The sequence below is a fragment of the Rhineura floridana genome, chromosome 4 (genome assembly GCF_030035675.1).
Source record: "Rhineura floridana isolate rRhiFlo1 chromosome 4, rRhiFlo1.hap2, whole genome shotgun sequence".
Taxonomy (NCBI): domain Eukaryota; kingdom Metazoa; phylum Chordata; class Lepidosauria; order Squamata; family Rhineuridae; genus Rhineura; species Rhineura floridana.
The window spans coordinates 14,494,515-14,510,872 of record NC_084483.1 but is presented as its reverse complement, the minus strand read 5'-3'; the positions used below and the strand labels follow the sequence as shown (position 1 = coordinate 14,510,872).

Sequence of the window (16,358 nt, the reverse complement as noted above, 5' to 3'; positions counted from 1 at the left end):
TGGTGCCAGTGTTCTGCCCTAATTTTACAGATGCCAGGGGTGTATTTCTGTAAACCAAAAGGATATTGAGGACATGCATCATATGAAGTCTGATCTTTAAAAAAACAGAGTAAAGCTAATATACAAAACAAGCATGGCCCCTTATCCTCTCCAATAAAACATTCAAATCTGTTTCTTCATTACTGAAATCTAAACAGCACAGATAAACGCCTCCCAAATCTGTACAGTGTGGTGCTTCTTAATTATTTACGTTAAGCAAATAACTGAAAAAATAACTTTTAAGAAAACTACTGCATTTTTTTTGGCAATTCCAGTCAACTTTACTGAATCAGCTATTAGGCCAAGACAATCAAGGGCAATACAGACTCTTTTTTTCCAAGGCAATAAAAATAAAATTTATATACCAAAAATTACAGTTTCCCTATACAGCATACCAGAATTTCTTAAATGAGGCTTGTACTTTTCTGGAATGTATGAAAATAGTTGAAGTTAAATATTCAACTGCTGTACAGTCATTTATAGAAAGCCTTTTATGAATGGGACTTTCTAATCACTGTGGGCATTGTTTATGGCACTAAAAAATTGCTTTTCTTTAGTTTTGTAGATGTCAGCAAGAATTCATTACTGTTCACCCTTTTCAGATATTTGACCCACCTTCACCTGAAACATGGATTTGGGGGACTCACTTCTTAATTTTTTTAACCATATATTTGTACGAAGGCAATGCTGCTGTCCTAGCTCACCAGTGGAAGAGCAATGAGTTAGATCATTTTCAAAGCAGTGCTGTTTATCAAGGATATTATTGTTATTATTTATTACATTTGTATACTGCCCCATAGCCGAAGCTCTCTGAGTGGTTTACAACAATTAAAAACATTAAAAACAAATATACAAATTTAAAAACACTTAAAAAAATATTTTAAAACACATGCTAAAATGCCTGGGAGAAAAGGAAAGTCTTGACCTGGCACCGAAAAGATAACAGTGTTGGCACCAGGCGCACCTCGTCAATAAGATCATTCCATAATTTGGAATCAAGAAGAAAAACTTGATGGCAAAATCCGAGATTCTAGAACAAAATGTATTACTACTACGAACCATGATAATATTTGTATACATTTATGAACCAGTCAATACACTTAGGATCAACTAGAACCTCAATAGAACCAAAGGAAGTAGGGCAAAAAGTAACCTTTCAACAAAACATGGGACCTGCAACAAAATGTTGCTGTGTGGAATGCTGCAGTCAGCCACACCCTCTTCCTCGATACTCCCTTCCATTTCTCCTCTCTCCCTGGTTTCCATTTTTTTTCTCCAACAGTGATCACTTTGTGCTCACTGAGCATGCTCAGTCCACAATTGGCTGGCCACTGTGAGAACAGGATGCTGGAATAAATGGGTCATTGGTTTGACCTAGCAGGCTCTTCTTATGTTCATACTGGGCTGGCTTTGGTTTCCCTCTCCCATGATTTCTTGTACTTATGCAAGCCTTGGGGTTCCCCCAAAGCTGCTGATACCCCCTCCTTGTGCATGGGAGCTTTATATTTCCTTTACTGTTCTCAGACTTGGGCTATGTGAGCTCATTTATTGTAACCTAGTGAGGCTGCTATTATCTTTACACATTTCCATGTTTGGTTATTCACAAATGAGGAGAAGCTCTCTATTGAGAGCCAGTGGGGCATAGTGGTTAGAGTGTCAGACTGGGACCTGGGAGACCAGGGTTCAATTCCCTACTTGGGGATGAAGCTTACTGTGTGACCCTGGGCCTGTCACTGTCTCTCAGCCTAACCTACCTCACAGGAGGATAAAATCAGGAGGGGGGAGAACCATGTCTCTAAACCACCTTGAGCTCCTTGGAGGAGACGTGGGATATAAGAGCAATAACTAACTAAATAAAATGGGATGTTAAGCATTTCCTCAAGATAGTGCGCAAAAACATTGTCTCTCTTTCACTTAGAAAAATGCCATGCCCAGAAGTAACAAATGGGAGACTGGTGCCAAAATAAATTATTTTTCCTTGGCAAAAATAAAAGGAATGGGAATAAAGTCCCCCCCCCACATGCTTATTTCACATTTTGTTTTATTGTGCTGCTGGCGGCATAGGGCATGCCACAGCTATGAGCAAAATTATGTTAGTGACAGGCAGTGACTTGTGAAACTTCACAAAATTAATTTGAGTGTCCCGCATGCAGAGATTCAATGGTTAGTGCCACACACATGTTCACTCCCCACACCTTTTCTCACACACTTACACATATACTGACTCAGCCACTGTTTCCCATATGTGTACTCTCATCCTCCACTTGCAAGAAAGCTTAATAGCCTGCAGGCCATCATGTTATGGTCAGCAGTTTCCCCCACGTGGATCTATTTGGAAGGAAGCTTCTGAGGTTCCTTGCATGCAAATACTTCTGTAAGCAAAGTGTAGAGTATGGCCACGCATATATCAGGATGAAAGTTTTTAAGCAAGAGTCAAAAACAATGGTATTTCTTCATACAATATATAATTACTTCTGGAATTTGCTGCCACAAGATAATAGCGATGGCCACTGGCTTACATGGCTTTGGTTAATTCATGGAAGATAAGCCATGATAGCTCAATGGAACTTGCATGCTCACAGACAGGTTACTTCTGAACACCAGTTGGTGGAAGCAGTAAACAAGACTTCATGCCCTGTTGTGGGCTTTAGGAAAAAATGGTCAGCTGCGGTTGGAAACGGGATCCTGGGGGAGATGGCCTGATTCTTGTACAGCTCTTCTTATGCTCATATGTTGTTGTTGTTGTTGTTATGTGCCTCCAAGTAGACTACGAGTTATGGCGACCCTATGAATCAGTGACCTCCAAGAGCATCTGTCATGAACCACCCTGTTCAGATCTTGTAAGTTCAGGTCTGTGGCTTCCTTTAGGGAATCAATTCATCTCTTGTTTGGCCTTCCTCTTTTTCTACTTCCTTCTGTTTTTCCGAGCATTATTGTCTTTTCTAATGAATCATGTCTTCTCCTGTGTCCAAAGTATGATAACCTGAGTTTAATCATTTTAGCTTCTAATGATAGTTCTAGTTTAATTTGTTCTAATACACAATTATTTGTCTTTTTTGCAGTCCATGGTATCCACAAAGCTCTTCTCCAACACCACATTTCAAACGTGTTGATTTTTGCTCATATGTATGTAGTTTTAATTGTGAAAAATGTGCTCAGCTTGTGATGAAGATCAGGCTTGGCCTTTTCCCCACATGAACATCTGTTCCAAGTAGCTGCACGGTGATATGCCAGCCTCTGATCTGCCTGCTGCCATGTCCCTCTTATCTATCCTCTTGCTTCCTCCTTGATCAAAAGCAAGTAAAGCATGGGGGCAGGGAGGACATGCAGCCACATTTTACCTAGAAACCGGTAAGGCAACTGAGAGAGCGGCAGAAGCCACAGTGTAAAGGCACTGCTGATTTTCCCATCTGGGATATTTATGAAGACCTTGTTGTCAAGGTATTTCCTGAAATTGCTTGGCTCCTCTTTGAGGCATCCAGCAGGTGTTTAAGGATGCCACTAAATACTCTAGCAGCTTGGCGGGACTCCTTTGACTTGTTAATAGGATATAAATAAACCAAGGTACCTAGCTAGAAGTAATCTGGAATTGAAAATACTCTGGGTTGGATCTTTTAATTTTAAAAAAAAGTTATTTCCTTCTCTGAATGTCTTTCCCACCTTGTCAAAGCTAAAGATGTGAAAAATAGCCTATTCTATCTGAGATGAAAAGCATTACAGTATATAACCCCCCAACCTTCCCCCAACAAAACTAGTATGCACCAAAAATACCCCCTCACTTCTTTCCAGAATAATTTTTTTGCACAGGCTGCGTATGTTTAGTTGTCCTCACAGCCTATCTGTACTGCTTTCCATAAATAAGTTGTTGGTATCCAGCTCAGCTGAAATTTAGGACTAAATAATAAAACATGCTGAACAAAAATTAATCATTATTAAGTACCATCAATTTTAGTGTAAGAGATTTGGGCTGCAATCCAATACATGTCTACTCAGAAGTAAGCTCCACTGGGTCCAATGGGACTTACTCCCAGGTAAGTGTGTATAGGACTGCAGCCTTAGCTCCAGTCTTGTCTGACAGTGAGTCCTATTGAACATAACGGGACACTTTCTGAATAGGCAAGCATAGGAGTTTTGCTGTTAAACGCATGCTTTACTTTCCTGTTGAAGCCAATGGGAGTTTTAAAAGTGATTGAGTTTGCTGGATCACACTCTACATACTAGTATCAATTGTGAAAGAAAATGAGTGTAGTTTGCCTTAGAACACGTTTCAGAAATTCTTTCACATCTTTTCTCCAAAAGATTCGCTAGCGTCTCATTGTATCTCTAAATCAGGAATCATTGATAAGACCTTTTATAATATTTTATGTGATCTCTTATAATTGCTCAGTATGTTCTGCTTCTGCTATTATTTATTTATTTATGCCAAACCCAAAGCAGTTTACAACTTTAAAAGATGAAAACACATACATGATATGATATAAAGTATAGAGCAACAGAGCCCTCTCAGGCTGACTGGAAGCTGAAGGCACAAGACTGGGCTTGCATTCTGCTGCCTTCCCTCAAGTCACACAGGTCTTAAGGTAGCCCCATGGAAAGTGGGAGGGAGGGGCTTCCCCAAACAGTTATCTCAGACCATTAATAGTTCTCATCCGGAGTTCATGGTATGTGCTCCGTCGCCTAGGCATGAACACGGTTAAAAGGTTTTGGCTAAAATTTGCTTTCATTTCAAGTTTATGTCAGACAATAAATAGTAGCTGTATTAGGATAAATTCTGAGTACATAGGAAGGTGCCTTATATAGCATCAGACCATTCGTTCATCTAGCTCAGTATTGTACACACCAAGTGTGGGGAACCTTTTCTAGCTGGCGGGCCAGATCTGCATCTCCCCAACTCCTGGTGGCCCAAACTTGACAGGTGGCTGGGCCCGGTCACCTGTCAATCACCTGATGTCATAGTGATATCAGGTGACGCTGTGCTTTGAAGATTCCGTTGTCAGGATTTCAAACTGCAGCACTGGGCTGTTTGAACACCATTTAGAAGCAGCTTTATGCCTTGCTCAAGGAGGGGAAAGCAGTTTCCATTCAATGGCAGCCTCTTCTCCCTCCCCATGCTACTCCTTAAACTAGGGTTACCATCATTTTGTCATTTCAAAAAGAGTACGTTTGGCTTTGATAAGTGAAACGTAAGAGTATGCTGTTGCACCTTCTCAAAAAGAGTACATGTACTCTTAAAAGAGTACGGTTGGTAACCCTACCTTAAACTTCCAATTTCGGAGGTTTAAAGGAGTACTGCAAAGCAGCTAGCAAGGGGTGGTGGAGGGCATGTCTTGCTCCAGCAAAGGAACAATCAGGAGCCCATTTTAAGTTCTGAATTTTCCTTTGAAGCCCTGCCCTTACCTACCCCACACCTGACATCATGTATGATGTCAGGTGTGGGTGTGGCTTCCCCAAAATGACCTCATGGGCCAAATGTGGAGGCCTAGTGAGCCAGGTTTTGCCAGTAAACTGGAGGTTCCCCACACCTGCTCTACACCGATTGGCAGCGGCTCTCCAACGTTTCAGGCAGAAGTACCTCCCAGCCTTATCTGGAGATGCCAGGGATTGAACCTGGGCCCTTCTGCATATGAAGCATGTGCTCTGCCACTAAGCATTGGCCCTTTGTAAGGTTTCTTATCAACAAACCATTTATCCTTTTCCTCTAACATGCAATGTTAATGATACTGTATGAGTTTGCCAGAGTTCCCCCATGAATTGGGGTGGGAGGAACTGCCAGCCCCAGCCCTGGAGGTTAGGGGTGGATGGATCAGTTTGTTTTCAGTCTATGCCAATTTCAGATGTGTTCGTTCATAAACCTGTTCTATTTGGTTTCCTTATTAAAGTGTTTTTTTAACAAAAAAACCTGCACTAAAAATTACATTTAAATGTATCTTATCTCAAAATACACATTTAAGTATGTATTTTATCTCAGTGTTTGTTGTTGTTATTATGTGCCTTCAAGTTGATTACGACTTATGGTGACCCAATGAATCAGTGACCTCCAAGAGCGTCTGTCATGAACCACCTTGTTCAGAACTTGTAAGTTCAGGTCTGTGGCTCTCCTTATGGAACCAATCCATCTCTTGTTTGGTCTTCCTCTTTTTCTACTCCCTTCTGTATTTCCCAGCATTATTGTCTTTTCTAGTGAATCATGTCTTCTCATGATATGTCCAAAATATGATAACTTCAGTTTCATCATTTTATCTTCTAGTGACAGTTCTAGTTTAATCTGTTCTAACACCCAATTATTTGTCTTTTTCACAGTCCATGGTATGCACAAAGCTCTTCTCCAACACCACATTCCAAATGAGTGGATTTTTCTCTTATCCGCTTTTTCACTGTCCAACTTTCACATCCATACCTAGAGATCAGGAATACCATGGTCTGAATGATCCTGAGTTTGGTGTTCAGTGATACATCTTTGCATTTGAGGACCTATTCTAGTTCTCTCATAGGTGCCATCCCCAGTCCTAGCCTTCTTCTGATTTCTTGACTATTGTCTCCATTTTGGTTAATGACTGTGCCAAGGTATTGATAATCCTTGACAAGTTCAATGTCCTTGTTGTCAACTGTAAAGTTACATAAATCTTCTGTTGTCATTACTTTAGTCTTCTTGACGTTCAGCTGTAGTCCTGCTTTTCGGCTTTCCTCTTTAACTTTCATCAGCATTCGTTTCTGATCATTACTGGTTTCTGCCTAAGAGTATGGTATTGTCTGCATATCTTAAATTATTGATATTTCTCCTTCCAAATTTCAAACCTCCTTCATCTTGGTCCAATCCCGATTTCTGTATGATATGTTCTGCATATAGATTAAACAAATAGGGTGATAAAATACACCCCAGTCTTACACCCTTTCCGATGGGGAACCAAACGGTTTCTCCATATTCTGTCCTTACAGTAGCCTCTTGTCCAGAGTATAGGTTGCGCATCAGGACAATCAGATGCTATGGCACCCCCATTTCTTTTAAAGCATTCCATAGTTTTTCATGATCTACACAGTCAAAGGCTTTGCTGTAATCTATAAAGCACAAGGTGAGTTCCTTCTGAAATTCTTTGGTCCGTTCCATTATCCAACGTATGTTTGCCATATGATCTCTGGTGCCTCTTCCCTTTCTAAATCCAGCTTGGACGTCTGGCATTTCTCGCTCCATATATGGTAAGAGCCTTTGTTGTAGAATCTTGAGCATTACTTTACTTGCATGGGATATTAAGGCAATAGTTCAATAATTACTGCATTCCCTGGGATCCCTTTTCTTTGGAATTGGGATGTATATTGAATGCTTCCAGTCTGTGGGCCATTGTTTAGTTTTCCATATTTCTTGACAAATTTTTGTCAACATTTGGACAGATTCAGTCTCAGTGGCTTGTAGTAACTCTATTGGTATGCCATCTGTTCCTGGTGATTTGTTTCTTCCAAGTATTTTAAGAGCAGCTTTTACCTCACATTCTAAAATTTCTGGTTCTTCATCATATGGCTCCTCCGTGAATGAATCTGTCATCCTTGCATCTCTTTTATATAATTCTTCAGTGTATTGCTTCCATCTTCCTTTTATTTCATCTTGATCAGTCAGCGTGTTCCCCTGTTGATTATTCAACATCCCTACTCTTGGTTTAAATTTCCCTTTAATTTCTCTAATCTTTTGGAATAGGGCTCTTGTTCTCCCTTTTTGTTGTCCTCTTCTATTTCTATAGTTATCCATAACTATTGTAATAGTTCTCTTTGTCCCTATGTACTAGTAGCTGTATTACTGCATTTAGGGTTCTGACCGTGTTTCTATCTCCTTTTGCTTTTGCTTTCCTGCTCTCTCATTTTAAGAGTTTCTTCATCCATTGGGGTCTTCTCTCTTTTTAACTAGAGGTATTGTCTTTTTGCATTCTTCCCTGATAACGTCTCTGACTTCACTCCATAGTTCTTCTGGTTCTCTGTCAACAGCCTCGAATCTGTTCCTTATTTGATCTTTATATTCTTCTGGGATGTTATTTAAATCATATTTTGGCATTATGATTGTTTTGTTGTTTTTCTTTAGCTTTACTCTGATTTTCGATACGACCAGTTCATGATCTGTACCACAGTCTACTCTTGGTATTGTTTTTGCAGAAAGTATGGAACTTCTCCATCTTCTGTTTCCAATTATATAATCAATTTGTTTCCTATATTGACCATCTGGTGATGTCCACATGTACAGTCATCTTTTCGGTTGTTCATAAATGTGTTTGCAAGAAACAAATTACTGGCTTCACAGAATTCAATAAGTCTTTATCCTGCTTCATTTCTGTCTCCTAAGCCCCATTTTCACACAATTCCTAGTTCTTCTCTGTTCCCTACCTTTGCATTCCAGTCCCCCATGATTATCAGCACATCTTGTTTTGGTGTATGATCAATTTCCTCCTGTACTTCTGCGTAAAATCTCTCCAATTCTACTTCTTCTGCATTTGCCGTTGGAGTGTAGACTTGGATGATGGTTATGTTACTAGGTTTCCCATTTAATCTCATTGATATCACTCGCTCAGACCTTGCATTGTAGCTCCTAATTGCTTTTGCTACATCACTTCTCACTATTAAAGCAACCCTGTTTCTTCTTGATTTCTCATTTCCTGCATAAATTATTTTGTAGTTGCCTGATTGAAAATGTCCCATTCCCATCCATTTTAATTCACTCACTCCAAGTATTGTAATGTTGATACATTCCATTTCTTGCTTGACAATTTCTAACTTTCCCTGGTTCATGCTTCTCACATTCCATGTTCCTATTGTGTGCGTCGTACAACTTCGGACTCTCCTTTCGCATCTGTGTGCATCAGCCTCTGGAGTTCCTTTTGACTTTGACCCAGCTGCGTCATTAGTCACAGCGCTACTCGTACTTGTCCTTTCTTCTTCCCCAGTAGCTCAGTGAGTGCCTTCTGACCTGGGGGTCTCATCTTCCAGTAGTATCTCGTGTTGCATTTTGGATACTCTGTTCATAAGGTTTTCGTGGTAAGAGGTATTCAGAGGTGGTTTACCATTGCCTTCCTCTGAGTCTGGATGCGTGTCTCAGCTTTGACCATTCCTCCTTGGGTGCCCCTGCTAGGAGTCTAGCCTCTTGGTCTAGACTCCTGACAGCGTTGCTCTCAGCTTCTTCGACACTCTCAAACCCCCTCACCATGTTAAGGTGTGCATCCTAAAGGGGGTATCTCAGTGTACATATTACTAAATGCTTTTTATCCTAAAACAGGCATTTCAAGGCATGTTAGCACTTTTTTGAACTGAAAACTGTATTGCAAAATATGGAGAAGTTCAAAATCCAAAGGATAATTGCATTCCGATCCTCACATTCATCAGATCAGAAGAGTTTGCAGTGGAATTCACCGAAAATGAATTCCTAAAGCATCCTTACTTGAGGTATAGGTGGGATAAGCCACACATATACCAGAATATCGCTTCACAAGCTTGACCTATTCTTGCTTCAGGGGAAGGAGGAATTACCGGGGACAATCAAGAACATATTTGAATTTACAGAATGCAAACTATATTCATCAATAAAAATATAAGAAACTTATTTTTAATGCGTCAGATTGTTGGTCCACACATCCCAATCCAGGCCCTCAGGAATGGACAGCAAGCTTCATTTGGCTCCATTTTATTTTATTTTATATATTTATAAACTGTTTTATCGGTGGCTCAACATTGGCTTGGTATTTGTGAGCTTTTTCAGTGAGTGTTTGGAAAATGCGAATCTTTCCCCCCAGCTCCTAATGTTGCTGCGAGCATGCCGATGGTGCCATGCCCATGTGCAATACGGCATTGCCCCCTGGGAATTAAAGTTTAGTTTGGCACTACATTCGAGACTCAAATATTACCCTAGTTTATCTATTCATGCAACTTTGTATTATTTTGTAAATTACATGTCCTTTTAAAAACCCCACATAATTTTATACAGGAGAGCTTTTGTGGATGCACCTACAAAAGCAGTTATCTTTGGGCTGAATGTTGATCATACATGTGCAAAATCTCCTAGAACAGACTTCATCTAAGAGGAAAGACTATGAGAAACGACACTTGATTCATTACACAGTCAGGCACGATGGGTTGGAGGCATTTGTACACTGAACTAATTACAAATTTTAGCATCATCATTTAATCTCAGGGAGAGGTTTTACCAGCTTTTAAAAGTGGAAATGTCAAAGGCTGAATATAGGAAATATTTACATGCAAACCATATGCTCTGTCACTGAGAGGGCTCCTGATAGGACAAGTTTATTTATTTTATTATTTATTTATTAAATTTATATCCTGCCCTTCCTCCCAGTAGGAGCCCAGGGCGGCAAACAACACTAAAAACACTAAAAAACATCATAAAAACAGACTTTAAAATATATTAAAATAAAACATATTTAAAAACATATTAAAACAAAACACCTTTTTACAAAAGCTTAAAAAAACTTCTTAAAAAGCAGCTCTGACACAGACGCAGACTAGGATAAGGTCTCTACTTAAAAGGCTTGTTGAAAGAGGAGGTCTTCAGTAGGAGCTGAAAAGATAACAGAGATGGCAGCTGTCTAATATTTAAGGGGAGCGAATTCCAAAGGGTAGATGCCACTACACCAAGGGTCCGCCTCCTATGTTGTGTGGAATGGACCTTCTTATAAGATGATACCTGCAGGAGGCTCTCATCTGCACAGCGTAGTGATCAACGGGGTATATAAGGCGTAAGATGATCTTTCAGGTATCCTGGTCCCAAGCTGTATAGGGCTTTGTACACCAAAACCAGAACCTTGAACTTAGCTCAGTAGGCAGCCAGTGGAATTCTCTGAGTAGCAGGGTGACATATTGGTGATACCCTGCCCCAGTGAGTAGTCACACCACTGCATTTTGCATTAGCTGTAGCTTCCAGACCAATCCCCAAATACAGTGCATTACAGTAATCCAGCCTGGATGTTACCAGTGCATAGACAACAGTGGTCAAGCTATCCTGGTCCAGAAACAGCTGCCGCTGTTTTACCATCTGAAGCTGATAAAAGGAACTCCTAGCCACTGAGATCACCTGGGCCTCTAGTAACAAAGATGGATCCAGGAGCACTCTCAGGCTATGAACCTACTCTTTCAGTATGACCCCATCCAAACCAGGCGACTGACCGATTTTAACGTCATTCCATCTGGAATGGCAAGCAGGGCCGGCGCCAGAGGGCAGCTAGATCAGGCCCTGGCCGAGGGCTCCTGGGGCCCAGAGGGTGGATGGGTAGTGCTCCCATTTTGTGATCCGTGGCAGTGTTGGCTCCTGACCCTGCTGTGGATCACAGAGAGGGAGCTCCCATGCACCCCCTTACAACCATGCAGGCCTGCGACTCCTGCCTGCCTGCCCCAACTACATCTCCCATTATGGTGAATGCTGACCGCACTGTGTACACATGCCTGCCATCAACCAAGGTGGTGGCCGAGTCTTCCCTAAGGGGCTAATGCCCCAGTCACCATCTTGGTTAATGGCAGTCATGTGTGCGCATTTTCCACAGCAGGAGAGGTAGGGGCAGGCTGGCGCTATGGGCCTGGACCAGGCTGGTGCCCAAGGGCCCAGTCATGCCTGGTGCCAGCCCTGATGGCAAGCAAAACGTCTCCAGGAGTACATTACTAAAAACAAAACAAAGCACCACAATGCCAATGTCAAATGCTGATTTAAGAGTTCCCTCTTCCTAGTGGGACATTTTGAAGATTTTTCATATATTAAACACATTTTCATTTAAAAACTCATTCAAAAGAGCCAGTGTGGTGTAGTGGTTAAGGTGTTGGACTACGACCTGGGAGACCAGGGTTCGAATCCCCACATAGCCATGAAGCTCACAGGGTGACCTTGGGCCAGTCACTGCCTCTCAGCCTCATGAACACCCTATTCATAGGGTCGCCATAAGTCGGAATCGACTTGAAGGCAGTACATACATACAAACCCTACTTTGTGTGCTGTCCTTGCTTCTGTTATCCATTATTTTTCTTCCCCTTTTCTATCCCGACATCTCGCATTCCCTTGTGTTTCTTCATTGCAGTTTAATTGATTGATTCCAAAATATCTTATTAAGGGAACTTTGTTCATCATTTCAAGCCTACTTATTAATTCCATCCATAGGTAGCCCAGCTTTTGCTGGTTGTTTTTTTCCTTTAAATCAAATGGCAGGATAGTAGTATTACAGTAAATGCATTTTTATGCTATACGTCCAGACTACTGACTCACTATTTGGTAGTCATTCCTCTACTTGAATTTTACTTCCTACCCTCATTTCTAGTGGGCACCTTCTCCCATGCTGAGCAAACTGTTTAAGGATTCAAACTGATTATAAAGATCTAACATTTGTCAACATTTTATTATTATCCTTTTTGCTGGTAGCTCCCTTTCCTTTCATCTCATATAATTATGCTACATTTTTGCTTGAAAGTCTGCCATTTGCCTCGTTGACAAATCTGTCACCAAGTATTTCTGCTGGTGAGTTCACACAATCATTTTAAAAATGCCAACTTGATGTGAGCTCCAAGTTTCCTTTTCACCATTTTAGGTAACTGGGTCTGAGGTGGGAGGAGAGAATCATAATGATGTAGTTAACGGCTGTAGCTTCATAGCAATGAACTACAATCATACTATTATAAATGTAGTATGTGAACTCTGTTATAATGGTAGGCTTGACAGCTATTTTGGCTGCTGACATGACACAGTATAAAAATGAGTAAAATCCTTGAACTCAGTGCTAATGGCCCTCCACAACCCTCTTAATTATTATTAATATCATTTATTTATACAGCTCATTGCTTTAAAGGTGGGATTAATGGAAGAGTTGAAATTTAGCAGGCCGTGGGACTTCAAAACAGCACAAGTTACTTAACAGAAAAATAATAGAATAACTAGTGGTAGTATTTGTTAAGTAACCAACAGATAACATCAGGGATTAAAACATGCAAAGGTGCGTGAAGGGGGGACTGGATGAATCAATGGCTCTTATGTTAGGATTCCTACCAATATGTACACAATGAGAGTTGTTAGTTTTACTAAAGAAGAAAGGCAAATGTTTCACTCACTTTCACTAGTCTCATACTCCATTTCTACTTCTGTTTTTCCTCCTCTACTTCTGGTTCTTCTATGCTCTTTAAAACAAAACCAAGGATCGTTTTAATTTGAGGTGAATAGCAATTACTCTAAACTACAATATGGCATTTTACACATAACAGCCAGTAACATATTTTTCCCATTATTGTGCTTATCAAACAAGAAAAAGTTCATTGAATGCACCTTAATGCCACTCTTCAACATTTCTCTAGATGGCATACATAGCTAGGCAATGAAACCACTCTGTCCAGTCCAACATCAAAGGTGACAGTGTTTTCTCCAAGTTACAAAGCTGTTATTGCGTGCAGAGAAAATAGTTTCATCAGGAAAGAAGATATTCCTCCCAGGGATAATGGCAATCTCCACAGCAGAAGATACGGCCATCTGTCATTTTGATTGTACAGTCAGAGACTGTGCTCTTGTATGGCTAATGTAAAGCACTACTAAGGTTGGGCAGTTATTGGATAGAAGACCTTCTAAGGAAACAACTGGATTCTTTAAATCAAGTAATAGCTCTTGGAGTGTCTAGGAAGCACAGCTCTTCCTGTGCAGGTTGAAAATGGAGCACAAATGGCCCTGGGAGCAACAGAACATAATGATGTGCTATCTCTCCTAGGATCATTGTCCAGAAAAAACAATGGCTGCCCAAGCACCACCTCATAGAACCTTTGTGTGTGTGTATCGCAAAGAAAAATTCATCAGATTCACACATTAAAGTGGGAGGTGCAGATAAGATATGACCTCTCCCCAATTACTCCAGCATCCCTACTTCCAGCCGTTATCACGTTCGGACTGCAACACAGCAAGGATCAGGTCAATTGTATAGATTCGTATTGGGCATCACTGCCAGGTTCCTCAGTTCAATCCCCACTAACACATTACATAAGAGCCACTCTAACCACCCACACCCATTGATTTCCTTTCATGGGTTCCATGCCGGCCTGTGTACTAATGGAGTATTTCCTCCATTGCCTGACACCCCACTGGATCTTCCTTTGGCTCTGTTCAAGCAGGCTTCTGCTTTGCATCTTGCTGTGGAGGTGGATTGGCAGGGCCAATGGACATGGCCCCATTCTCCCTTCATGTGGTCTTTATTGCATGGGGAGAAAAATGCCCAAATAGTTCTCCTGCATCTTCGGCCGATAGTTATGGAGGGTAGCATGTGAACAAGCACAACTGCATTCCACAAGTCAGCTACCAGTAAAGATTAAGGAAGTGGTACAGGAGGTAACATACAGCACCAGCATCTGAACTGCAACTAGTAAGAGTCGTTTGCATATTATTAATCCTGTGTCCATAACCATTTAGAAGTTTGGAGAAAATACTGTGGAGCTGTTCATTCATGTGTGTGTGTGTGTGTGTGTGTGTTGCCAAGGTCACACCAGGTTTGTAAATATGGGGGGCACATAAAGCAGTAACTTGGAATAGCCAGCTCAATGGTTTTGGGCATGAGTATCACAGGCATCTTCAGGACAATGCCCATGACATTTCTGGTAATGAAACAAGCTCCCTCCTTCCCTTAATGTGCAGAACCATCTTTCTTTCCTCCTCTTGAAACACTGTATGGTAGATGCACATCAGCCCATAAAAAGAAAAATAAATGAATAAAGGCTACTTGACCACTCTGCATGTTCTTGAAATTCCTCTTGCCTGAAATTGACATTATGACAGTTGGGGCTGCAGGGATTATGACTCATTTGGAAGCTCAAATCATCTTGAATTTCCATCTTTAGCCTCTTGACTTTAAAAGGTCTGCCCTTGACATTTCAAATACAATATACTAAATGGAAAACATGGTGTATGATGGTATATATTTTAAGGAAGCCTAAAACTGACTGCTGCCCTAATAACTATGCTTGCATTTGTAAAACTAAAAGTTCTACACAACATTTTTCATAGCAGTTCAAAGCTGTTTACAATAAAATCAAATTGAAAATTTCAATAAAAGTATCTTAATAAAATATAATGAAGTACCAAGATTAGTAAGTGAACAAAAGGCATAATCCAAAAGCATAATCCAAAAGCCTTTCATTTCTTATGGTATTTAGAAGCATAAGCATGTAGAAAGAGCCCTAATGGACCAGACAAAAGGTTCATCTTACTATATACCTAGGAAGTTCACAACCAGGGGCTAGAGATGTGACTGCCTTGAACCCGCCCCCCCCAAAAGTTTTCCCCTGAATTCTTTTTTCCAGGCCTTCACATCTCTAACCAGGGCACAAAGGCACCAAGTGCCCTCCACAGTTTGATCACCAACAACTGATATTAAGAGGCACACCATGCTTGAGTGTTGACGTTGTATATAGCCTCATGATGACTGTCATTGATTGACCAATCCTCCATGAATTGTGTAACTCCCTTTAAAGCCGTCTAAGACAAGTAAATGCTTGGACTGATGACAAAGGAAGCCATATCATGGACACATAAATGATGCTGTTTATTTTTCAGGTTGAGCGTCACTTTACAACTGCTGTAGTTGGATTCTGCACAGCTACATCATTGATTTGTCTATTTATTTAAAATGATTCTTTGCACTTTGGCACTTGTTCAGCTGACAAGGTAGATAGATACTAAAATAAACCACAGTGCATGTGAGGCAACAGAAAAGTAGTATTAAGTAAAACAAGCAATTGCATATTCTATTTCACATTAACTAAAAAGTTATATGAGTCATCATTGGTTCTTTTCCTTAGAGATACTCTAGAGCAGCCTTTCCCAACCAGTGTGCCTCCAGATGTTGCTGGACCACAACTCCCATCAGCCTCAGCCAGCATTGCCAATGGTCAGGAAAGATGGGAGTTGTGGTCCAACAACATCTGGAGGCACACTGGTTGGGAAAGGCTGCACTAGAGGTTAATTTAAATGAGCATATTATACAGCCACAAGAGTGGCTGTATACTATAGTCAGCGTGGATTTTTCGCATTCCGCAATGTTAAAATACCCCCATACCATTCTAATGCTTCCCATAAGCTCATTTCTAAACAAAACATTACAAAATTTATAGTCCTGAACTCAGAAACGCATGCTTAACAACCCTGTAAATTTTCATGGCGATACACAAAACAGTCAGAGAGAATCGAGAGTTCAAACTGTAATCTGTTGAAATTAATCAAAAATAATCATGTTCACAGAGAACCTGTAATCCTGTTACTGACCTTGCCCCATACTCTGAACTTCATCTTCTGCGTTTAAAAGTTAAAAAAAAACACATGCCTGGCT

The 16,358-nt window shown here is 40.7% G+C and overlaps 1 protein-coding gene across 10 annotated transcripts in view; it reads right to left on the bottom strand.

The window, feature by feature from the left end:
• PLCB1 (phospholipase C beta 1) overlaps window positions 1-16,358 on the bottom strand; it is a 689,597-nt gene that overhangs the window by 45,809 nt on the left and 627,430 nt on the right. For 2 of the 10 annotated variants that reach the window (XR_009762119.1, XM_061622531.1), the window contains exon 32: window positions 13,111-13,176. The exons of the other annotated variants lie outside the window; for them this stretch is intronic. Coding sequence is in view for 1 of the 2 variants with exons in the window: in XM_061622531.1 (XP_061478515.1) it covers window positions 13,135-13,176 (42 nt within the window). In the remaining variant the exon portion in view is untranslated. The remainder of the gene's footprint in view (window positions 1-13,110; window positions 13,177-16,358) is intronic. 10 annotated transcript variants of the gene reach the window in all.